Source organism: Salvelinus fontinalis, chromosome 32, assembly GCF_029448725.1.
Source record: "Salvelinus fontinalis isolate EN_2023a chromosome 32, ASM2944872v1, whole genome shotgun sequence".
In the NCBI taxonomy this organism is placed as follows: Eukaryota; Metazoa; Chordata; class Actinopteri; order Salmoniformes; family Salmonidae; genus Salvelinus; species Salvelinus fontinalis.
The window spans coordinates 9,729,263-9,755,995 of record NC_074696.1 but is presented as its reverse complement, the minus strand read 5'-3'; the positions used below and the strand labels follow the sequence as shown (position 1 = coordinate 9,755,995).

Below are 26,733 nucleotides of genomic sequence, written 5' to 3'. Positions count from 1 at the left end.
CTGCTCTTGATATTATCACTGATCTTTAATACGCTTTACGTATCGGCCTCGCGGCCTTCGTCAGAGTTTTGTGAATAAAAAAAAAAAACTCGCCAGAGCTCTTTATCCTTCATCTTGTTCAACTGTTACCATGGCACCTGCAAAAAAGATTGCTCAGATGTGCGAGTGCCTTTTTGAATTTTGAGTCACATGCACAAGAACAGTGAAATACTGTAACGGCTGTCGTCCTCCTCATCTGAGGAGAAGTTTGAAGGATCGGAAGACCAATGCGCAGCGTGGTAAGTGTCCATAACGTTTATTTTAAAACATAAACTGAACACTATGAAATACAAAACAATAAATGTGAACATGAACGAAACAGTACCGTGTGGCAACAAACACTCACACGAAAACAAACACCAACAACCCCAACAGAAAACAGTCTACCTAAATATGGTTCCCAATCAGAGACAATGACAAACACCTGCCTCTGATTGAGAACCATATCAGGCCAAACGAAAACCCCACATAGAAACAGAAAACATAGAACCCACCCAACTCACGTCCTGACCAACACTAAAACAAAGAAAATACAAAAGAACTAGGGTCAGAACGTGACAAATGCTTAACTTGTAAGACCTACCCAACAGTGCAGTAATCAATATCAAAATAGTATCATTAATATTGTTTCTTTTTTAACACAAGAAATAAGAAATGAAAGAGGAAGCTATATACAAGTTCAAGGTTCAGTGCCACAGAGAGGAAGCTATATACAGGATGCCAGGACTACATGTACAAGGATACTGGAGTAATTGAGGTAGATATGTAAATGTAGCCAGGGATGAGGAGAAAGTGACTGGTAGCAGAATAATTAATACTAATAGTAAACAGTATGGCAGTAGCATGTGTGTGTGTTTCAGTGCAGGCGTGATAGGCGGATATACATGGAAACAGGGAGGAAAGTGACTGGTAGCAGGAATATATACTGTACATGGAAACAGGGATGAAAGTGACTGGTAGCGGGAATATATACTGTACATGGAAACAGGGAGGACAGTGACTGGTAGCAGGAATATATACTGTACATGGAAACAGGGAGGAAAGTGACTGGTAGCAGGAATATATACTGTACATGGAAACAGGGATGAAAGTGACTGGTAGCAGGAATATATAATGTACATGGAAACAGGGATGAAAGTGACTGGTAGCAGGAATATATACTGTACATGGAAACAGAGATGAAAGTGACCGGTAGCAGGAATATATACTGTACATGGAAACAGGGATGAAAGTGACTGGTAGCAGGAATATATAATGTACATGGAAACAGGGATGAAAGTGGTTATGGTGTGTTGCAGGAGATGGGTCGTATTAGGAGGAGATGGGTCGTATTAGGAGGAGATGGGTCGGATTAGGAGGAGATGGGTCAGATTAGGAGGAGATGGGTCGGATTAGGAGGAGATGAGTCGGATTAGGAGGAGATGGGTCAGATTAGGAGGAGATGGGTCGGATTAGGAGGAGATGGGTCGGATTAGGAGGAGATGGGTCAGATTAGGAGGAGATGGGTCGGATTAGGAGGAGATGGGTCGGATTAGGAGGAGATGAGTCAGATTAGGAGGAGATGGGTCGGATTAGGAGGAGATGGGTCTGAGCAGGAGGAGATGGGTCAAATTAGGAGGAGATGGGTCTGAGCAGGAGGAGGACATGGGTCTGAGCAGGAGGAGATGGATCGGATTAGGAGGAGATGGGTCAGATTAGGAGGAGATGGGTCAGATTAGGAGGAGATGGGTCTGAGCAGGAGGAGGACATGGGTCAGATTAGGAGGAGATGGGTCTGAGCAGGAGGAGGACATGGGTCAGATTAGGAGGAGATGGGTCGGATTAGGAGGAGATGGGTCGGAGCAGGAGGAGGACATGGGTCGGAGAAGGAGGAGGACATGGGTCGGCGCAGGAGGAAAAGCGTGAGATAATTATCACCAAAAGAAGCCCAGTAGCCCCACTCGGCTTGTGGTGTCGTTGTTGCTAACTCCTACGCTTATCAGTCATGGCTCCATTAGCAGAGGGAGTTACCCTTGTCACTAACCACATTTGCTGTTGAGGAAGTGACTGCAATGGAAACAGCTAGTGAGTTTATTTTAGTCAAGGTGCCGTTGCAAATGTATGCTAATACAAATGAGATAAGATCAACAGAAGTGTTAATCATTCCATGAAAGAAATAACTATTTTTAGGAAGTCGAGAGATGATAGAAATAGATACTATGACTCGATTGAGAAGGTTTTTCCCAGTTCAGCATCAGTTAAAGACACTCAGAGTACGGTCAGCCAGACCAGTTATGAAATCCCTTTTGTAAAAGATCCAACACTTTTATTTCTTTCTGGAAAAAAGCGTGGCTGTAGAATCTCAAAATAGTGACTATCATTAAGGGATGTAAAGTCGATGTTGCATAAACTGTTCATGAATGATCATAATTGATTCACATATAATAAATGTTTTTTTCTTTATCATTTTATTGAGGTATTGACTCAACAGCACAAGTTAAATAAATAAATACAATAAAATTACTCTATAAAATGCAATTAAATAACATAACAATTAGGTATTAGACACTTCAAATAAATTAAATAAATTAAATAAATATGGTCAAATTCCATTTAAATAACAATATATAAATAGACAACAATACAACTATAATGAACAAATAAATTAGAAATAATAATAGCTATATGAATAAAAAAGAAGACATTCAGAATCAATTAGAAACTATTTTAACTTCTCAATAAGATGTAGCAGCCGATATCAAAAATGCTAAAAATACATTGAATCGTCGTCAGAATTCCTTCAGATAAAGGGACATAGTACGGCTGGTTTGAGCGCTGTGGATGGAGGTTCAGCAGCAGGTCCTGGGAGTAACACTAGTTCAGTACATAGTACTTTAACATGATAGAAAGATGCTGCCATGGTAACACCACGGTAACACATCTGTTATACAATAAACCCCAAGTATATATAAACTGCTATAGTTTACATAGGTTGGTATAATTCCTCTAGCCTGGTCCCAGATCTGTTTGTGCTCTTAACTACTCTATGCTGTCGTTGCAAGCCAATGTTTGGCATGTCAAAGGGAGGCAAGAAGTGGTATGATGGCACAAACAGACTGGTACCCAGGCTTATAATTCCTCATCTTTGACAGAAGAGTATAAAAGCATTGGCTTTAACATAAAACAACAATGCCTTAACCTCAGTTAACGTCAGTAGATGAAACGGCCCCGACTCCTATCAGGTAACCTTCCCGTATCTTCTTCTTCTTCTTCTTCATGTAATTAGCTACATTTTCTCTCACACTGGCTGCATCCAAAATGGGGACCTATTCCCTGTATATAATTCACCCATAGAGCTCTTGTCAAATGTATAGGGAATAGGTTGGCATTTGGGACACTGCCTTCCTCTCTGTCGTCAGCCATTTTTGTCTGTCTTACAAGGCGAACACGCCAAAGAAGTTCTTCCCAGCGCCACTCTCCAGATAGGGCAGAAGCCTGTTCTCTGTGACTGTCCGGAGCCTGTCTCCCTTCTCCAGGCTGAACACTGCTCCCACATACACTGCATTATACCATTGTCCTTCACTCGCAGCCTCGTTGTTGGAAGACTTCTTACACACGGTACGTACAGAGTTGAGCAGCGTCTGGTACTCCTTGTTGTCTTCGGTGCCGTAGCTTGGGGACCAGCGCGTGACCATGTTACTCAGGTGAACCATGTCCTGGTTGTTAGGGTGCTTGCGGTCGGCCTTGCAGCTGACGTGGAAAGAGACTTGGCTGTAGATGAAGTATAGGCCCGTCTGGGGAATCACAATTTCGTTGTTGTTGAGTTCAAGACCCCCCTGTGAGAATCCCTGGCCCTCGTCATCTGTCCACTCCACTGAGGACTTGTATTCTCCATTGGCGTTGTATTCACCTAAAATGGGAAGGGAGGAGAGAGAGAGAGAGGTTGGACATTAATATAATTCACTGTAGATATTGACTCATGGAGCACTTCGACTCAAGTTGTAAATGAGCAGTTTCAAAAAGAGATGAAGGTTATGTCGTGACATATATCGTATGTCTAACAGGCTTGATTCATTCACAGCATCCCATTTCAAAGTCAAGGGTCAAGTGTGAATTGATTTGCATATAGTACATTTACATTGTGTATTTCCAGACTATTCATCGTGCAGAGAAGTTAATTCCAGTTCTACAGTGCTGTTGAAATGACTAACGCTTTTGTGCGGAATGCATTGTGTCTCAAATGGCACTCGATCCCCTTACAAAACTAGTCCACTATAATAGGGAATAGGGTCTTATTTGAGGGTACAGACAGGCATCGAATGTCTTACTGGATAGTGTGCTCTTACCTTCTAAGTGAATGGCAGTCTTTCTGTTTCCAGAGAGTTGTCTCAACGTAACCGGAAGTCCTGAGGAGGGAAGGCACATGGAGATTTAGAAACGGTGACATTTCTTCACAAGCCGGGAATCTTCTCAAGCTAACTACACATGAGAGGTTTTAAGAGCTTGCAAGAATGTATCTTGCACCCTATTCCCTATATAGTGCACTACTTTTGACCAGGGCCGATAGGGCTCTGGTCATAAGTAGTGCACTAAAAGAGGAATAGGATGGTATTTAGAATGCAGGATATGTATACATATATTTTAAATATTATAACAACATAGCACCAGCAGTAGAACGTGACAGAAAAAAAGGGATGTGAACTCACCATTAGCTTTCTCGTTGGTATCTTGTTTCTGAGGAAACGTGAAACAGAGATAAAGAAAGAGTTAGTCCTGTGATCGGTTTCATATTGATGCTCATCAGGAGATATGAAATATACTGAGCCAAAGCAGAGACATACAGAGATTTACAGAGGATACAAATAAATACAAAGTTATGCATAGATATATAGTGATATAGCTGTATAGTAAATACATACATATAAATAATTGCGAGGTAAAATACATGTAAAATGAAAGTACATTTTTATTGATCAAATTGCTGATGAAATACTCGATGTTAACACATCATAGGAGTTCAGATCGATTTAACGAGACATTGTGCCGTTAATAATAATAAATTAGAATAAAAGATATAATAGGATGTATATTCTTACCTTGGCATGAGAGGTAATGAAAAGTGCAGCTGAGACACACAGTGCCATTGCCAACAGGGCACCACACAGCCTCCACTGTCGTGTGGACTTCTCCCGTACCAGGGTCACGGTCGGTGACGGGTACACAGGGCCATTCTCCAAGTCTACCGTCACTCTGCTGCAATCACCTTCCATCGTTTTAGTAGAACTTTCGGTGGATCCTGGAGTAGAGACTTCCTTCACCTACTTAAGCCAAGGTAGTATTCGAAGAGAGTTCAAGTGCCAGTTAAGCTCTTTTGCGGTCTAGAAGTTTGTAAAAATGTAGTGCTAAACTCCAGCAGTCTTCTTAGAGGTTGTTCTTGAAGGTAGTGATGCTCCTGCTGTTGCTGTGTTTGATTGATTGATACTCTGAGCGCTGCTGTTATATACACATGTAGCTTGTGGGAAACTCCAGTGATGTCAGTCAGAGTGGAGGCAAGCAGAGGAACAGAGAGTTGGGGGGAGGAGGCATGGGGACTGGTGTAATGGCTGGGGGAACCTGTGGCGTTTTTCACACTTGACATAAAAAGTTTCACACCCACACGCAGGAAGAGTAGCTGTTGCATGCAAGAGCTACTGGGGATCCTAATAAACTTTTTTTTTTAAACACTGCATGCACACACAGCTATCTTCCACTTATCTCTCTCTCTCTCTCTCTCTCTCTCTCTCTCTCTCTCTCTCTCTCTCTCTCTCATATCTCAAGTAACACCAAAGCGTATCTCTCAAACTTCATTTTTTATTCTGTTCCATATTGGGTTTCACTTTATGGGATTTTCTTGTCTCTTTCTTGGCATTTACATTTTCTGCCTTCATCTTTTGCATGTTCCATTAGTATCAGCGCTGGTTTTAAGGACAGAGCAGTCTATTGAGCAACATACAATGTTGTGGTATCATTTTAGTAGGATGTTTTTTAATATAAAGGATGAAAGTAAAATGTGTTTGTGTATGTAAAGCACATTATCACTGTTATGCTGAAGTAGACTTGTATGTTCATGTTATATTTGGACTATACATTCTCACAAGCAAATATACTAATTTGCCTTATGGGCAAAGAAAGATGTGTCATGGCTGCAATGGTATCATTTTCATTGTGTTAATGTTGCATTTTCACTTTACACTGCATTCGGGAAAGTACTCGGATCTCTTTTGACTTTTTCCACGTTTTGCTAAGTTACAGCCTTATTCCAAAATGTATTAAATAGTTCCCCCCCCCCCCCCCCTCAATCTACACACAATATCCCATAATGACGAAGCAAAAACAGATTTAGACATTTTTGCAAATGTATAAAAAAAAAAAAAAACGGAAATATCACATTTACATAAGTATTCAGACCCTTTGCACAGTATTTTGTAGAAGCACCTTTGGCAGTGATTACAGCCTTGAGTCTTCTTGGGTATGACCCTACAAGCTTGGCACACCTGTATTTCGGGAGTTTCTCCTATTCTCTGCAGATCCTCTCAGGTTGGATGGGGAGCGTCACTGCTTAGCCATTTTCAGGTCTCTCCAGAGATGTTCGATCGGGTTCAAGTTCTGGCTCAAAGACATTCAGAGACTTGTCTCGAAGCCACTCCTGCATTGTCTTGGCTGTGTGCCTAGGGTAGTTGTCCTGTTGGAAGGTGAACCTTCCCCCCAGTCTGAGGTCCTGAGTCCTCTGGAGAAGGTTTCCATCAAGGATCTGCTGAAAAACATCCCCAAGGCATGATGCTGCCTCCACAATGCGTCACAGTATGATGCTGCCACCACCATGCTTCACCGTAGGGATGGTGCCAGGTTTCCTCCAGACGTGACGCTTTGCATTCAGGCCAAAGAGTTCAATCTTGGTTTCATAAGACCAGAGAATATTGTTTCTCATGGTCTAAGAGTCCTTTAGGTGCCTTTTGGCAAACTCAAAGCGGGCTGTAGTGTGCCTTTTACTGAGGAGTGGCTTCCGTCTGGCCACTCTAACATAAAGGTCTGATTGGTAGAGTGCTGCAGAGATGGGAGAATCTTCCAGAAGGACAACCATCTCCACAGAGGAACTCTGGAGCTCTGTCAGAGTGACCATCGGGTTCTTGGTCACCTCCCTGGCCGAAGCACTTCTCCCCCGATTGTTCAGTTTGGCCAGGCGGCCAGCTTTAGGAAGAGTCTTGGTGGTTACAAACTTCTTCCATTTAAGAATGATGCAGGCCACTGTGTTCTTGGGGACCTCCAATGCTGCATAAATGTTTTGGTACCCTTCCCCAGATCTGTGCCTCGACACAATCCTGTCTCAGAGCTCTACGGACAATTCCTTTGACCTCATGGCTTGGTTTTTTAGCTCTGACATGCGCTGTCAACTGTGGGACCTTATATAGACAGGTGTGTGCCTTTCCAAATCATGTCCAATTGAATTTACCACAGGTGGACTCCAATCAAGTTGTAGAACCATCTCAAGGATGATCAATGGAAACAGGAAATTGAGCTCAGGTGCACTGTTTCATAGCAAATAGTCTGAATACTTATATAGTATTTAAGTTTTTTTATTTGTAATACATTTCAAAACATTTCGAAAAACCTGTTTTTGCTAAGTCATTATGGGGTATTGTGTGTAGATTCATGAGGATTTTTTTATTTGATACATTTTAGAATAAGGCTGTAACGTATATCAAAATGTGGAAAAAGTCATGGGGTCTGAATACTCTCCGAATGCACTGTATGTGAAGTTGTCCCTCTCTCTCTCTTTGGCCTTTCATGTTTGGGCTTTCCACTGAACTGGAAATTAAATTGCACCGTGCGTCTGCACTAGATTTGGCCTCTCACTGATCCCGTACTACAACTAATGTAGGCCTACAACACAATTGACACAATGGTTGTGATATTTCACAGATATTTCTGTGGAATAATAGAGTTGGTCTGCTCTATTTTCTTTCCCCCGACCCGTGTGTTGTACAGTGTCTCCACAAAGCTTACGTAAGTCATTTTTTTGGTTGCAGAGAAACTCTCCGTTGTATCTTAACTGTTGTGCCGAATGCCTTGTACATCAGTTGTACAACTTGAGCGTGTACGGGGCCAACGTCTCGACAATACTCAGCGCTGTACTGTGTGAGTGACAGAGGCCATTCACCCACAGATTAGCAAAGGTATGGAGGGAGAGAAGGATGTGAAAGAAAGAAAGACGGGGGAAGGTGTTTCATATTTTTTTCCTTTTCTCATCAACCGATAATAAAAATGTTGGCAAGGATAGGAGCAGGTGTTATGACAGTGGGATGTTTCATTTTTATATAACCCCCATCCTATTCATAATGAAAGTGGATTACATTATCCCAACATGTAAAACACCCCTCTTTTAGAGGTAAGTGTACGGAAAAAGTGATACCTAAAAAAAAAACATTTACATTTCAGTGTCTCAGAATAAGATGGCAGGTAAAACACACAGGAAGTGTTGTAGTAAGAAAAAGCTTTAATCCGACGTCTAGAATTTGAGCTCGGTAGCCGCAAGAAATACTCTTACAACTCAATTGCTATTGATCCCGTAAAAAAACAAAATCTGTGGATCTCCGTAACGGACGGCTCATGACGAGAGGCGGGTGTGTTGTGGTGTGTTGTGTACCTCCGATCAAGTTGATTTTCACATTTTTCATTGAGATTGGTGTCATATTGGCCTAGACATGATGACAGGGAGATTTAAATTTAACAAGTGAGCTTCAATGCCTATATAGTGACATCTATGGCACACATTCTCCAGGGCTGTTGAGCGGCTGTTTACATCAACAACAAAATGTTTTTTGTGTGTGATTTATTTGTTTTTAAATATGTTTTTATTGAATTTTTTTTTTAAAAGATACCATATGACATAGTGTAGATTTACCTTGTTTGGTATCTAAGATTTTGCTCATACAGACAAACAGTATAAAATTGCAATCTGTTGAAAGAATGACTCATGTAAATTAGTATTGAATTCTGTTAGATTGTAGTTCCAAGATTTATATGGGATGTTTATTGTTCCTGTTTCCATCCTGTGTGTGACATAATGTTGCTAACTCATTATTAGTACTCATCTATTCAAAACATCACCACACAAAAAAATACAAAAGCACTAAATATAGCTCTTTATTGACATATTCAACCTGCGTCTGTATTTGTTAAGTAATGTCGATGACAACACTTCCTTTCCAAAGCCCATCTTTGTGTAAAAAGCCTGGGCTTCTGAGGCTAGTCAGACACTGACTCACATAGGGATATTATTGTGAATAAGAAAATAAATTGCAAACGTCCACACAAACACAAACTGACAGCCATCTGAGTAACTGTGTCACAAAGTTACAAATATATTCTTTCATTGATATAAAACACAGTCACTACTTATCATCTTTACAGCTGAGACTTCTGATTATGGACTTTTGGGTTTTGTTCACTTTGTTACAGTATAATCTCTGAATACTACATACATTTAATAGTATAATCTCTGGATACTACATACACTTATAGTATAATCTCTGGATACTACATACACTGTTGTAGTATAATCTCTGTATACTACATACACTTATAGTATAATCTCTGTATACTACATACACTGTTGTAGTGTAATCTCTGGATACTACATACACTTATAGTATAATCTCTGAATACTACATACACTGTTGTAGTGTAATCTCTGGATACTACATACACTTCAAATCAAATCAAAGTTTATTTGTCACGTGCGCCGAATACAACAGGTGTAGACCTTACAGTGAAATGCTTACTTACAGGCTCTAACCAATAGTGCAAAAAAGGTATTAGGTGAATAATAGGTAAGTAAAGAAATAAAACAACAGTAAAAAGACAGGCTATATACAGTAGCGAGGCTACATGCACTTATAGTATAATCTCTGAATACTACATACACTTATAGTATAATCTCTGAATACTACATACACTTATAGTATAATCTCTGAATACTAGATACACTGTTGTAGTATAATCTCTGAATACTAGATACACTGTTGTAGTATAATCTCTGAATACTACACTGAGAAACTGCAGTTATAAAACATCAGCGAGATGGATGAGGCAGAACAGGATGAAACTGTGGCAGTCCTAATATGGACACAAAACATCACACTTTATGGTCAGCAATTGTTAAAGAACGCTATATCATAGTTAAAGTTAAATGTTTTATTATGACTTTTTATTACTTATGGTTCCCCAAAGATATAGATAATAAAACAAATTAGTATTACATAAATAAGAATCTCTCATGGCTTATATAATTTGCATTAAATACTTAGAGAGGAGGGGAGATGGTGACTTAACATTTGATGAGGACTCCCCCCCCCCCCACCCCCACCCCTCCCTGTGTGCTTGGCCTAGTTTAAAGAGACGGAAGGAAGTGACTGATACACCATCACAAACAGCAGCCACGACACGTATCTTTTGGCCCATATTTGGCAAATGAGGAAATTTGCATGTGAGAATTTACAGTGCATTCTGAAAATATTCAGACCCCATACCCTTTTTCTATATTTATTCTAAAATGGATTAAAAATAACATTTTCCTCATCAATCTAGTAATACATGATTCTACCGTATGGTATTGCTACAGACCGGACCACATCAAGGCCACCACTGGGCTGGAACACTGCAGAGGTGTTTACCCACTGAGGAGGTGGGCTTCACCAGAAAGGTAAAACGGGGATGAAAGTGGGGCATTTTGAGGTGATTAATTTGACAACATGAAAGGCCAAAGAGAGAGAGTCACCTTCACATAAGAACAAGGGGAAGACCCATCTTTTTACCGACTAGCTTTGATTCAACTTGAACCGTTAAAGCTTTTTAGTGGCCTTTACTAAGTCTCTATTTAAAAGCTGGTCTTGAAATCATGTATATAATTGTCAAATCAAAAACTTTATTTGTCACATGCGCCAAATACAGCAAGTGTAGACTTTAAAGTGAAGTGCTTACTTACAAGCCCTTAACCAACAACGCAGTTCAAGAAATAGAGTTAAGAAAATATTTACAGAATATTTATTTTTTTAAATAATAAAAAGCAATACAACACAATAAAATAACGCGATAATAACAATAACAAGGCTATATACAGGGGGTACCAGTACCGAGTCAGTGTGGAGGCTATATACAGGGGGTACCAGTACCGAGTCAGTGTGGAGGCTATATACAGGGGGTACCAGTACCGAGTCAGTGTGGAGGCTATATACAGGGGGTACCAGTACCGAGTCAGTGTGGAGGCTATATACAGGGGGTACCGGTACAGAGTCAATGTGGAGGCTATATACAGGGGGTACCGGTACAGAGTCAATGTGGAGGCTATATACAGGGTGTTACGGTACAGAGTCAATGTGGAGGCTATATACAGGGGGTACCGCTACAGAGACAATGTGGAGGCTATATACAGGGTGTACCGGTACAGAGTCAATGTGGAGGCTATATACAGGGGGTACCGCTACAGAGTCAATGTGGAGGCTATATACAGGGGGTACCGGTACAGAGTCAATGTGGAGGCTATATACAGGGGGTACCGGTACCGAGTCAGTGTGGAGGCTATATACAGGGGGTACCGGTACCGAGTCAGTGTGGAGGCTATATACAGGGGGTACCGGTACAGAGTCAGTGTGGACGCTATATATAGGGGGTACCGGTACCGAGTCAGTGTGGAGGCTAAATACAGGGGGTACCAGTACCGAGTCAGTATGGAGGCTATATACAGGGCGTACCGGTACAGAGTCAATGTGGAGACTATATACAGGGGGTACCAGTACCGAGTCAGTGTGGAGGCTATATACAGGGGTACCGGTCAGTGTGCGGGGGTATTAGTTGAGGTAATTTGAACATGTAGGTAGGGGTAAAGTGACTATGCATAGATAATAAACATCAAGTAGTAGCAGTGTAAAAACAAATGGGGGGTGTCAATGTAAATAGTCCGGATTGCCATTTGATTAACCGTTCAGCAGTCTTATGGCTTGGGGATAGAAGCTGTTCAGGAGCCTTTTGGTCCTAAAATTGGCGCTCTGGTACCGCTTGCCGTGCGGTAGCATTGAGAACAGTCTACGAACTGGGTGACTGGAGTCTTTGACAATTTTTGGGGGCCTTCTTCTGACGTCGCCTTCTTCTGATGAATGCCAAGCAGTTGAAATACCAGGTGGTGTTGCAACTGGGCAGGATGCTCTCGATGGTGCAGCGGTCAAACTTTTTGAGGATCTGGGGACCCACGCTAAATCTTTTCAGTCTCCTGAGGGTGAAAAGGTTTTGTCGTGCCCTCTTCACGAATGGTGTGTTTGGACCATGATAGTTCATTGGTGATGTGGACACCAAGGGACTTGAAACTCTCAACCCGCTCCACGACAGCCTCGTCGATGTTAATGGGGGCCTGTTCGGCCCTCCTTTCCTGTAGTTCACAATCATCTCCTTTGTCCTGATCACATTGAGGGAGAGGTTGTTGTCCAGGCACCACACAGCCAGGTCTCTGACCTCCTTCCTATAGGCTGTCTCATTTTTGTCAGTGATCAGGCAATGAGTGTTGTGTCGTCACCAAACTTAATGATGGTGTTGGAGTCGTGTTTGGCCACACAGTTGTGGGTGAACAGGGAGTACAGGACAGGACTAAGCACGCACCCCTGAGGGGCCCCAGTGTTGAGGATCAGCGTGGCAAACGTGTTGTTGCCTACCCTTACCACCTGGGGGCGGCCCGTCAGGAAGTACAGGATCCAGTTGCAGAAGGATGTGTTTAGTACCAGGGTCCTTAGCTTAGTGATGAGCTTTGTGGGCACTATGGTGTTGAACGCTGAGCTGTAGTCAATGAACAGCATTCTCACATAGATGTTTCTTTTGTCCAGGTTGGAAAGGGCAGTGTGGAGTGCGATTGAGATTGCGTCATCTGTTGATATGTTGGGGCGATTTGCAAATTGGAGTGGGTCTAGGGTATCCGAGATGATGCTGTTGATGTGAGTAATGGCCAGCCTTTCAAGGCACTTCATGGCTACCGATGTGAGTGCTACGGGGCGGTAATCACTTAGGCAGGTTACCTTCGCTTCCTTTGGGCACAGGAACTATGGTGGTCTGCTTGAAACATGTAGGTATTACAGACTCAGACAGGGAGAGGTTGAAAATGTCAGTGAAGACACTTGCCAGTTGGTCCACGCATGCTTTGAGTACACGTCCTGGTAATCTGTCTGGCCCAGTGGCTTTGTGAATGTTGACCTGTTTAAAGGTCTTGCTTACATCGGCTACCGAGAGCCTTATCACACAGTTGTCCGGCACAGCTGGTGCTCTCATGCATGCTTCAGTGTTGCTTGCCTCAAAGCGAGCATAAAATGCTTGTCTGGTAGTCCCGTGTCACTGGGCAGCTCACGGCTGGGTTTCCCTTTGTAGTCCATGATAGTTTTCAAGCCCTGCCATATCCGGCGAGCGTCAGAGCCGGTGTAGTAGGGTTCAATCTTAATCCTGTATTGACACTTTGCCTGTTTGATGGTTCGTCTAAGGGCATACATACAAATTGTATCCAAACCAATTTTTTTTTAAATAACTTGATTTTGTACCCTCTTCGTCATATCCAATTGTCTTGTCCAATCGCTGAAACTTTCGTACGGCCTCGGGAGAGGCGAAGGTCGAAAGCTGTGCGTCCTCCGAAACACAACCCTGCCAAGCCGCACTGCTTCTTGACACAATGCAGCTTAACCCGGAAACCAGCCGGACAAGGACATCCCGGCCGGCCAAACCCTTCCCTAACCCAGGCGACACTGGGCCATTTGTGCGTCACATCATGGATCTCCCGGTCGTGGACGGCACTGCGATGCAGTGTCTTAGACCGCTGCGCCTATCGGGAGGCCCCAGTTTTTAATGCTTATCAATTTGCACCAAGTATCAAAATACAAAAATTCTACTTAAACAGGACTATTAAAGAATTTAATTTAAATGTTAAATTGTATTTTTTAATCACAGAAACAATGAGAAAATATGGTCAAATAAACAAATGTTAATTATATAAAGCAGCCCGTGTAATCATCTGCCAGAGAGTAGCCACAATCGGCCCGAGTCCCAAGTAATACATTTGGGCCAGATAACTCACACCGGAACCGGCCCGAGCACCATGTGATACATTTGGGCCAGATAACTCACACCGGAACCGGCCCGAGCACCAAGTAATACATTTGGGCCAGATAACTCACACCTGAACCGGCCCGAGCGCCAAGTAATACATTTGGGCCAGATAACTCACACCGGAATCGGCCCGAGCACCAAGTGATACATTTGGGTCAGATAACTCACACCGGAACCGGCCCGAGCCCCATGTGATACATTTGGGCCAGATAACTCACACCGGAACCGGCCCGAGCCCCATGTGATACATTTGGGCCAGATAACTCACACCGGAACCGGCCCGAGCCCCATGTGATACATTTGGGCCAGATAACTCACACCGGAACCGGCCCGAGCCCCATGTGATACATTTGGGCCAGATAACTCACACCGGAACCGGCCCGAGCCCCAAGTAATACATTTGGGCCAGATAACTCACACCGGAACCGGCCCGAGCACCATGTGATACCTTTAGGCTAGATAACTCACACTGGAACCGGCCCGAGCCCCATGTGATACATTTGGGCCAGATAACTCTCACCAGAACCGGCCTGAGCTCAATCGCCGCATCCTAGCCATAAGTAATACTGCCGAAGGTGGCCCAGACACGGGTCACATGACGTCGGCCGAGTCTGACTCTAAGCCAAGTGCCCAGACTCTCCCTCAGCCGGAAACGGCCCAGATCCACTGTGCTAGTTGGGACACCCCCGCCCCTTGTTTAATGTTTCTTCTCTTTCCTGTCGGTGCATGGAAAATCCTGCCAGCTCCATATTATCCGTGTCGTCGTTCAGCCACGACTCTGTGAAACATAAGATATTACAGCTTTTAATGTCCCGTTGGTAGGATAGTCTTGATCGAATATCATCCAGTTTATTCTCCAACGATTGCACGTTGGCCAATAGTACGGCTGGAGTGGAGGTTTACTCACTCGCCTACGAATTCTCAGAAGGCAGCCCGACCTCCGCCCCCTTTATCTCCGTCTTTTCTTCACGCAAATTACAAATTACGGGGATTTGGGCACGTTCCTGAGAAAGCAGTATATCCTACGCGTCAGACTGTTTAAAGAAAAAAATCTTTGTCCAGTTCGAGGTGAGTAATCGTTGTTCTGATGTCCAGAAGTTATTTTCGGCCATAAGAGACAGTAGCAGCAACATTATGCACAAAACAAGTAAAAAAAACTAGTTACAAACAATGCGAAAAAGCGAACTAAAATAGCACAGTTGGTTAGGAGCCTGTAAAATGGCAGCCATACCCACCGCCTCCATTCTCAGATGCTATAGCCTCAACATTGAAAACAGAAATAAAAATGACCCAAAAAATCCCATATCAAATGCAACAGTAGTCATATGATATTAAAAAGGTACTTCAACAGAAAGTTTTATTCAATGTCACGTGAAAGTCACTTTAGCTGTAAAAGCCCATGAAGGAGAGTTGACAGGGAAGTAAAACCTAAAACCGCATTAAACCAAAAGGGGAATTGAAAGATAGAAGTCCATTCTAGGCAGTAAGATACAACACTGTGAAATCACAGCAGGAAGGAACAGACATTATTGTGGAGTATTGGTGTTTCCTTTCCCCCCATTTCTATTTTTAATGTTCTTGGTATTGGCCTGAAGGTGACGCGGTAAGCCCTTCCTGTCCTAAAGCACAGTATTATGGGACTGTTTACATGACTGTGTCTTGAGAAAGAGTAGAATGAATTGTACCTTTATTTAACTAGGCAAATCAGTTAAGAACACATTCTTATTTACAATGACGGCCTAGACCGGCCAAGCCCGGACGACACTGGAACAATTTTGCGCCACCCTATGGGACTCCCAATCACAGCCGGTTGTGATACAGCCTGGAATCGAACCAGGATGTCTGTAGTGACGCCTCAAGCACTGAGGTTCAGTGCCTTAGACCGCTGCGCCACTTGGGAGTGAGAGAGAATGGAAGGAGTGAGAGAGAATGGAAGGAGTGAGAGAGAATGGAAGGAGTGAGAGAGAATGGAAGGAGTGAGAGGAAGGTGATCACAGGTGTAATGGTATGACAAGTGAAACTGACACAGAGAGGAGGATAGAGGGACATTCAGAACTCTGACTAAGTGAAACTCTGTGGCTTCCCTGCTTCCTCTCTTTAGTAACCGTTACGCTGCTGCTGGTGGTGCTAGTGGAAGGTGTGAGTGGCAAATATTGGAAGGAGTGAGCTTAAGTTTGTGGAGACACTGCACAACACAAATGACTTAAATGTAAATGTAACACATTGGTTGTTAAAGTGTTGTGGAGACACTGCACAACTCACTGGTTGTTAAAGTGTTGTGGAGACACTGCACAACACACTGGTTGTTAAAGTGTTGTGGAGACACTGCATAACACACTGGTTGTTAAAGTGTTGTGGAGACACTGCACAACACACTGGTTGTTAAAGTGTTGTGGAGACACTGCACAACACACTGGTTGTTAAAGTGTTGTGGAGACACTGCACAACTCACTGGTTGTTAAAGTGTTGTGGAGACACTGCACAACACACTGGTTGTTAAAGTGTTGTGGAGACACTGCACAACTCACTGGTTGTTAAAGTGTTGTGGAGACACTGCATAACACACTGGTTGTTAAAGTGTTGTGGAGACACTGCACAACTCACTGGTTGTTAAAGTGTTGTGGAGACACTGCACAACTCACTGGTTGTTAAAGTGTTGTGGAGACACTGCATAACACACTGGTTGTTAAAGTGTTGTGGAGACACTGCATAACACACTGGTTGTTAAAGTGTTGTGGAGACACTGCACAACACACTGGTTGTTAAAGTGTTGTGGAGACACTGCACAACACACTGGTTGTTAAAGTGTTGTGGAGACACTGCACAACACACTGGTTGTTAAAGTGTTGTGGAGACACTGCACAACACACTGGTTGTTAAAGTGTTGTGGAGACACTGCACAACACACTGGTTGTTAAAGTGTTGTGGAGACACTGCACAACACACTGGTTGTTAAAGTGTTGTGGAGACACTGCACAACTCACTGGTTGTTAAAGTGTTGTGGAGACACTGCATAACACACTGGTTGTTAAAGTGTTGTGGAGACACTGCATAACACACTGGTTGTTAAAGTGTTGTGGAGACACTGCACAACACACTGGTTGTTAAAGTGTTGTGGAGACACTGCATAACACACTGGTTGTTAAAGTGTTGTGGAGACAAACACTAGTATTCCACAAAAATATCGGATGTATCACAACCATTGTGTCAATTGTGTTGTAGGCCTACATTAGTTGTAGTACGAGATCAGTGAGAGGCCAAATCTAGTGCAGACGCATGGTGTCATTTCATTTCCAGTTCAGTGGAATCTAGTAATACATGATTCTACCGTATGGTATTGCTACAGACCGGACCACATCAAGGCCACCACTGGGCTGGAACACTGCAGAGGTGTTTACCCACTGATGAGGTGGGCTTCACCAGAAAGGTAAAACGGGGATGAAAGTGGGGCATTTCGAGGTGACTAATTTGACAACATGAAAGGCCAAAGAGAGAGCTTCACATACATTGGTAAAGTATTCAGACTCCTTGACTTTTTGTTTGTTAGGTTACAGCCTTATTTTAAAATGGATAAAAAAAATAAAAAAAGACTCTATTCTGCCCTGGAATTGCGTTCCCATGCAAAACTAGACAGATAGTTGTTATCTAAGTCTTCAATAAAACTCCCAGGGCATGACTTTTCTTGAATTAATATATTGAAAACATTTGTTGTTTAACTGCAAAATACAGAAAATAATATACTTTAGTATTCAGTTCACATCGACATACTGTAGCTGTACATTATACATTACAAATTGAAATTGCATAAATATAAAAGAACGTGCCAAGGTACCATGTATCTGGCATGAGGCCAAACCATATAGCTAATTGTTACTCATATGGTAATTGGCTAACTCCTTTCATTACTCTTATTATGTGCAACCACTGTGCAAAAACATTGCATATTACACTAGCAGAGCTAAGTAGTAGCTGACGGCATACATGAAAGGCAAGGCAATTTGTGTGAGTAAATGCAACCAACTAACATTGATAAGTAAGCAATTCTATCAATAACAAGATTAACATCGCTAGCAATATGCTTGAATCGAATTTACAAACAAATATTTTCGAGTCTGCAGCGTGACAAGTAATAACTGCACTGAAACGTTGTTTTCAGCTGCTTCTCTGCGTGTCTCTTCCTGTTTCCTTAGTCTTTCTCAGTACCAGAAAGCTCCACTAGGGGGCGATAAATACAATGGAACACAATGAAAATACATTTTAACCACTGTAATAAAATAATCTGTTACCTTCTAACAGGATGGCAGCACACTCCCCGCTTGGTATAATGGAATTGTGCCATTATGAAATAAAACATGTATCAAGAAAACAAATAATGTCCTTTTTATTTTTTATCTTTTGTCTCAAGGATGGATTGGTCTCAGAAACACCTTAGCAGCTCCTTGCTTGACAATTTTTAGTTCTACCTTCCTAACCTTTTTGTCGGTACTGGGAAAGGTTTTGACCAAAATCCCGACTGGCCAGTCATTTCTGTGTGCCTGACTGTCTTTCAATAAGACAACGTCTCCCACTTTTACATTTGGCTTTTCTGCTGTCCATTTTCTGCGTCTCTGCAGCGTTGTCAGGTACTCCTGTCTCCACCTTTTCCAAAAGGTGTCAGCGAGACACTGGACTTGCTTCCACTGTTTTCCATGAAGGTTGTTCATGCTGAAGTATCCAGAAGGGGCTGAGGAAGCGCTGGTCTCCATGAAGGTCGTTCATGCTGAAGTATCCAGAAGGGGCTGAGGTAGCGCTGGTCTCCATGAAGGTCGTTCATGCTGAAGTATCCAGAAGGGGCTGAGGAAGCGCTGGTCTTTTGTGTCAGTAACATTGAGGGTGTGAGAATGGCAGGCATGTCAAGGTCGGTTGACACCGACACTAAGGGTCTCACATTGATTATTCCCATAACTTCAGACATAAGAGTACTCAAGACCACATGTGTGAGACGAGTGGAGCCCGTCTGAAACAGCATAGCATCTAGGATACGTCTGGCAAACCCAATGAGTCTTTCCCAAGAATCACCCATATGAGACAGGTGTGGGGGATTAAATATCCAAGTACATCCCTTGTCTGAGAGGTATTTAGTCAGTTCTGAGTCATTTGTGTCGATACCCAGTTCCCTGCAGGCACCTATAAAGTTTGTACCTCGATCAGAGCGTAGCACTTTTGCTGGACCACGGATAGAGAAAAAACGCCTCAGCGCGTTGATGAAGCTGGATGTGGACATGGATTCGATGAGCTCGATATGGACTCTAGTAGACATACATGTAAAGATCACCGCCCAGTGCTTGGAGTCTGCACTACCACCTCTAGTGCGACGAGTTATGACATTCCATGGTCCAAACGCATAAAGTCCAACGCTGCTGAATGGTGGTTCAAATGTGAGTCTGTCTACAGGTGAGTCTGTCTACAGGTGAGTCTGTCTACAGGCAAGTCAGCCATTTTTTGGACAACTAACCTTCCTCTAACTTTGCGGCAGGTGACACACTTGTGAATGATACCAGAGACCAGACGTTTGCTCCCAATAATCCAGAAGCCTGCTGCTCGAATAGCTCCATCTGAAAAATGACGGCCCTGGTGAGCCACTTGCTCGTGATAATGTCTTACCAGCAGAGTGGTGACATGATGTGTCCGTGGGATGATGAGAGGATGTTTTTTGTCTTGTGACGTGTCGGCAGAGGATAAGCGGCCTCTCACCCTCAGCAACCCATCCTCATCAATCACTGGGTTCAGCTTTTTGAGTGTACTTTGTTTTGGGAACTCTTTTCCTTTTTCAAGGCATTTGAATTCCTCTTTGAAGGCTTCATGTTGCACACAATGAATGATCGCTGTTTTGGCTTGTGACAACTCACTTGTACCGCATGGTTTATTACAGTCCTGCCTGCCTCTGCAGTTGGTGTTGTCCGCTCTGGCAGCATGAATGAGTCGTGCTGTGACTCGATTGAGAGCTTTCCAGCTTGAGAACCTCTCAAAGCGATGAGAGCCGAGTTGAGCTCCAGAAACCTTAGTGGCGAAGACAGTGACGTCTGATCGAATCTCTGCGTCTGCGTGAGGCTCTACAAAAGGTCAAAATATATGCTCTCAGGCTCTTGTGGATGGTAAACACCAAATATGGGCAGATACCAGCGTTCTTTTTCTCCCTCTAGTGTAAAAGGTTCGGCTCGGTTGTTATCCAGCATCTTTTGCATGAAGTCAATAAAATGACGCTTCATGTCAGTCTTTTTGTCTAAAGTCCTGCGATGTGATGTGAGACGGTTCATGGCCTGCTCCCTGTTATTAGGAAGGCGACGTCTAGTGGGGCGAAAGGGTAGTGGAGCCAACCCAGTTGTTTCCATCCTCCTGGAAAACCTGTTCGTCCGTTATGTCCAAGAAGGCTTTGTCCTCCACTGATGGTGCAGGTTTATCATCGTCTTGTGTTTTGTCGAACGCGGAACATCCCAGGCTGTCTGTGTTCACAGTTGTGCTCGGATCTCTCGGGTGCACTGTAGAGGGAGAGATGTGTTTCTGAGCTATGCTGTTGTAGTTCTCTTTCCCCTGGATGATGTCAGGGCAAGGGCTCAGATAGGATGTGCGACCGTTTTTGAAGTATGTTTGTCCTGAACACGTTGACACTGGCTGGTCGGTGAGCCGTTCCCAGACAGACCTCACCCACGATGACCCACCCGAGGTCGAGTCGCTGTGTATAGGTAGTGTCGTGGGGCCCATTGATTTGCTCTCGTACCTTGTGTACCCTTAAAACTTCTTATGGCTGAGATCCCGCTAACGGGATCGATATGACAACAGCCAGTGAAAGTGCAGGGTGCCAAATTCAAACAACAGAAATAATTTAAATACCTCAAACATACAAGTATCTTATACCATTTTAAAGGTAATCTTGTTGTTAGTCCTTCCACAGTGTCCGATTTCAAAAAGGCTTCACAGCGAAAGCACCACAAATGATTATGTTAGGTCACCACCAAGTCACAGAAAAAAACATTTTTCCAAGCCAAAGACAGGAGTCACAAAAAGCAGAAATAGAGACAAAATGAATCACTAACCTTTGATGATCTTCATCAGATGACACTCATAGGACTTCATGTTACACAATACATGAATGTTTTGTTCTGTAAAGTTCATATTTATATAAAAAAATCCCAGTTTACATTGGCGTGTTATGTTCAGTAGTTCCAAAAACATCCAGTGATTTTGCAGAGAGCCACATCATTTTACAGAAATACTCATAATAAACGTTGATCAAAGATACAAGTGTTATACATGGAATTTTAGATTTTAGAAGCTTTTTTGAAATCTGACACAGCGGTTGCATTAAGGAGAAGTGGCCTCAATGCAACCGCTGTGTCAGATAAAAAAAAAAAAAAAAAGCTTTACGGAAAAAGCAAACCATGCAATAATCTGAGTACGGCGCTCAGAGCCCAAACCAGCCAAAAAGATATCCTCCATATTGTGCAGTCAACAGAAGTCAGAAATAACATGATAAATATTCACTTACCTTTGATGATCTTCATTAGAATGCACTCCCAGGAATCCCAGTTCCAGAATAAATGTTTGTTTTGTTCGTTAATGTCCATCATTTATGTCCAAATAGCTACTTTTGTTAGCACATTTTGTAAACAAATCCAAAGTCACGAAGCGCGTTCACTAGGAGCAGAGGAAATGTCAAAAAAGTTCCGTTACAGTCCGTAGAAACATGTCAAACGATGTATAGAATCAATCTTTAGGATGTTTTTAACATAAATCTTCAATAATGTTCCAACCAGAGAATTCCTTTGTCTGTAGAAAAGCAAAGGAATGCGAGCTACCTCTCAAGTGAACGAGCGTCAAGAGCCTGTGGCACTCTGCCAGACCACTGACTCAAAGAGCCCTTATGAGCCCCTCCTTTACAGTGGAAGCCTCAAACAAGTTTCTAAAGACTGTTGGCATCTAGTGGAAGCCTTAGGAAGTGCAACATGACCAATATCCCACTGTATCTTCAATAGGGAATGAGTTGAAAATCGACCAGCCTCAGATTTCCCACTTCCTGGTTGGATTTTTTCTCAGGTTTTTTTCTGCCATATGAGTTCTGTTATACTCACAGACATCATTCAAACAGTTTTAGAAACTTCAGAGTGTTTTCTATCCAAATACACTAATAATATGCATATATTGGCAACTGGGACTGAGTAGCAGGCCGTTTACTCTGGGCACCTCTGGGCACCTTATTCATCCAAGCTACTCAATACTGCCCCCAGCAATAAGAAGTTAAGATGTCTCGTCCTAAGAGCAGGAGGATGGGAGCGTCTGGGTCCACAGCTGGAATTTTGTCCTTCATTGGTTGCAGATGGGGATGATGATATGCAATGTCGGGGGAGGGAATCTCCATCCTATCGTCTGGCATCATATCACACTCTATCAGAGTAGGGAGAGTGAGCTGCATGTGTCCATCTATAGACTCCACCATGAAGTTGACGGCTCTCCTGCCTGAAGTCTCTGTTACCCCAGAACAGGTCTTCATGGTGTATGGAGCAGAGTTGTCATTGATGTTGAAGAGATTGAAAAACTCTGTCTTGGCCAAAGATTTGTTGCTCTGTTCCTCAAACACTACATACATGTTGACAGCTTTCTCTCTTTTCCCAGCCGGATAAGCTTTGACTAGGCATATTTCTGAACATGATCTTGGATTGACTGCCTCACCACAGATCTCCGTACACTTTGAGATGACAGATAGAAGAGCATCGTCACCTTGCTCCCCGCCATGCTCTTTCGCTGCTGTAGCAGTGTCTGTATTTGAAGGGGCTGGGCCTGGATGCAGAGCAGCAAGATGTCTGTCGCTGTCGCACTCAGAGCACTTGATTGACACCTTACAGTCTTTAGCTCTGTGCTGAGTTGACCCACAACATCGGAAACAAATTCCATTCTCTTTGAGATATGATTTGCGCTCATCTAGAGTTTTGTATCTAAACGGACAACACTTTTTAAGAGGATGAGGCTTGTTATGTATTGGTCAGTGATGATCAGGGCTTTCAACCTTTGTCTTACTGGGTTTGCTTTGGTGGTCTGAGGGCTCAGATGACACATCTGTTTTGTGTACAGTCACAGGTGTCTTGCTGCTGTACCTGGCAGGTTTCTCACTTTTCATAGACACCTAGTTAGTTGAGGTGTAGAGGGTGAAACTGGGGTCGTTTCTAGTTTTCGCCTGGTTCCTGATGAAACTCGAGAAGAACGAGAATGGTGGGAATGCTACCCGATAGTCCTCCTTGTATTTGGATCCTTATGCCATCCATTTGTCTTGTAAACTGAATGGAAGTTTCTCTACTATAGGGTTTACCCCCCGAGACGTGTCCAGATGAGCGAGGCCTGGAAAGGTACCCTTCTACTTTAGCACACTCCAGTTCGAGAAGAATGTCACCTAGTTCTCTTAGTTTTTGATTGTCTTTGTTAGCCAGTTTTGGAAAATCATACATTTTCTTCAACAGTGCATTCTCGATCACTTCGGGTGACCATAGCACTCTTCTAGTCGTTGCCAGACCATGTTAAGCCCTGCTGTTGCGTTGAAAATATGGACAGATCTAATTCTGTTTGCTTGCTCAGAAGACTCTGCCCCTAGCCACTTGGTAATTAGATCTAACTCTTCCCTGGCTGATAAATTCAAGTCTCTGGTCGCATTGAGAAAGGATGCTTTCCATGTCCAATCATTTTCAGGGCGATCAACAAACTTCAAGAGTCCGGAACTCACCATTTCACAGCGTAGGAGGTACTTGATAAGGTCTGGTGCCACTTGTGACTCAGGGAAGCTTTGTGTATGTAACTGGAAGTTGGCTTGTTTTCCATTTACACCATGCTGCTGTTCATTCCTTTTGAACGGAGAGTCTCTGCCTATGCTTCGTTGTTTGCTACTTTCTAGATTGTGGCATACAGCTGGGTCAACACTAAGCTCTTGTTTCTCCACTTCAAATGGAAGTTCAGCAAAGTAGGGCCTAGCATGTTGTTGCACATATTCACAGGTACGTTGGACTGGACTTAAGGGCTGTGTCCCTGTGTCTAGTTCTTTGCGAAGCTCTCTGCGTTCTGATCCTACAGCTTCTTCAAAGGTTGCAGCTTCAGCCAACGCAGCAGCAGCTGTTCTCTCAACTTGAAGAACATATAAACTTGCTTTGAGGTCAGTTTTTTTTGCTTCAACAAGCTGGCCTCTATTTCTGCCTTTTGTTTCATCACAGCAGCTTCCTTCTCAGAAGAGGAGACTTCTTCTGAGAAGGAACTCGCCATTGAGGATCTGCTTGACTGTTTTGATGACCTTGATCTTGTAGATTGAGACTTGGTCCCAATGTGCAGAAGAGCCTCCTCCATCTCTCTTTGTCGAACATTTGGCTCTGATTGTTGCATGGTAGACTGCTGGTCTTCCCTAGGATCAGAAGCTTTGTTGGCTGATGAACGTAGAAACATAACCACCGTGTGCGGTTATTCTTGTGCTTGAGCCCGCCGTGGTGATTTTTTTCACTAATCTGTCCTGGAATTGTTTTCCCATGCAAAACTAGACAACTAAGTTTCCAATAAACCTCCCAAGTGTAACGGCTTTCTTCTTCCTCCTCTGATGAGGAGTAGTAGGAAGGATCGGAAGACCAATGCGCAGCGTGGTACGTATCCATAATGACTTTTAATGAGAATGAATACAACAAAATACAAACTAACAAAGTGAAACAAATTGAAAACCGAAACAGTCCCGTAACGTGAAACACACAAACACTAAACAGGAAATAACCACCCACAAAACCCAACAGAAAACAGGCTACCTATATATGGTTCCCAATCAGAGACAATGACCAACACCTGCCTCTGATTGAGAACCATATCAGGCCAAACGAGAAACACAACAAAGAAACACAAAACATAGAACCCACCCAAATCACGTCCTGACCAACACTAAAACAAAGAAAATACAAAAGAACTAGAGTCAGAACGTGACACCAAGGCGTGACTTTTCTTGAATGAATATATTGAAAATGTTTGTTGTGAAAAAACTAATATTTTCAGAGTGTGAAGCGTGACAAGTAATAACTGCACTGAAAGACCTGCACCGTAGCGTTGTTTCAGCTGCTTCTCTGCGTGTCTCTTCCTGTTTCCTTACAGTCTTTCTAAGTACCAGAAAGCTCCATGAAAATCCATCTTAACCACTGTAATAAAAGAATCTCTTAGCTTCTAACAGGATGGCAGCACATCCTCATTAATCTAAACACAATACCCCAAATTACAAAGCGAAACAGGTTTTTAGAAATGTTTACAAATCTATTACGAACAAAAAACAGAAACACCTTATTTCCAAAAGTATTCTGATCCTTTGCTGTGAGACCCGAAATTGAGTTCAGGTGCATCCTGTTTCCCTTGATCATCCTTGAGATGTTTCTACAACTTGATTAGAGTCCACCTGTGGTAAATTCCATTGATTGGCCATGATTTGGAAAGGCACACACCTGTCCCAGGCACACACAGGTCCCAGAGATGACAATACATGTCAGAGCAAAAACCAAGTCATGAGGTGGAAGGAACTGTCCGTAGAACTCCGAGACAGGATTTTGTCGAGGCACAGATCTGGGGAAGGGTACCAAAACATTTCTGCAGCATTGAAGGTCCCCTAGAACATAGTGGCCTCTATCATTCTTAAAAGGAAGCAGTTTGAAAACACCAAGACTCTTCCTAGAGTTGGCCGCCCGGACAAACTGAGTAATCGGCGGAGAAAGGCCTTGGTCAGGGAGGGGAGGGGATTAAGAAACCGATGGTCACTCTGACAAAGTTCCAAAGTTCCTCTGTGAAGATGGGAGAACCTTCTAGAAAGACAGCACTCTCTACAGTACTTCACTAATCAGGCCTTTATGTTAGAGTGGCCAGACGGAAGCCACTACTCAGTAAAAGGCACATGACAGCCCGCTTGGAGTTTGCCAAAAGGCACCTAAAGACTCTCAGACCATGAGAAACAAGATTCTCTGGTCTGATGAAACCAAGATTGAACTCTTTGGCCTGAATGCCATGTGTCACGTCTGGAGGAAACCTGGCACCATCCGTACAATGAAGCATGGTGGTGGCAGCATCATGCTGTGGGGATGTTTTTTCAGCGGCAATGACCGAGGGAAAGATGAACGGCACAAAGTACAGAGAGAGATCCTTGATGAAAACCTGCTCCAGAGCGCTCAGGACCTCAGACTGGGGCAGAGGTTCACCCTCCAAAAGGACAACGACCCTACTTCCAATGACCTAAGAAAGTTTTATTCAAAGTGACAGTCACTTTTACTGTAAAAGCCCATGAATTAGAGTTGACAGGGAAGTAAAACCTAAAACCGCATTAAACCAAAAGGGGAATTGAAAGATAGAAGTCCATTCTAGGCAGTAAGATACAACACTGTGAAATCACAGCAGGAAGGAACAGACATTATTGTGGAGTATTGGTGTTTCCTTTCCCCCCATTTCTATTTTTAATGTTCTTGGTATTGGCCTGAAGGTGACGCGGTAAGCCCTTCCTGTCCTAAAGCACAGTATTATG

General features: G+C 43.1%; 1 protein-coding gene across 1 annotated transcript; it reads right to left on the bottom strand.

Moving 5' to 3' along the window:
* Positions 1–3,288: 3,288 nt before the first annotated feature.
* Positions 3,289–5,535, bottom strand: LOC129830697 (tumor necrosis factor-like). The gene is made up of 4 exons (XM_055893309.1): positions 5,114–5,535; positions 4,724–4,751; positions 4,364–4,423; positions 3,289–3,927 (listed from the first exon to the last, which is right to left on the bottom strand). The coding sequence occupies exons 1-4, from the start codon at positions 5,285–5,287 to the stop codon at positions 3,452–3,454; spliced, it is 738 nt and encodes a 245-aa protein (XP_055749284.1). The 5' UTR covers positions 5,288–5,535; the 3' UTR covers positions 3,289–3,451.
* Between the last annotated feature and the right edge of the window lie 21,198 nt (positions 5,536–26,733).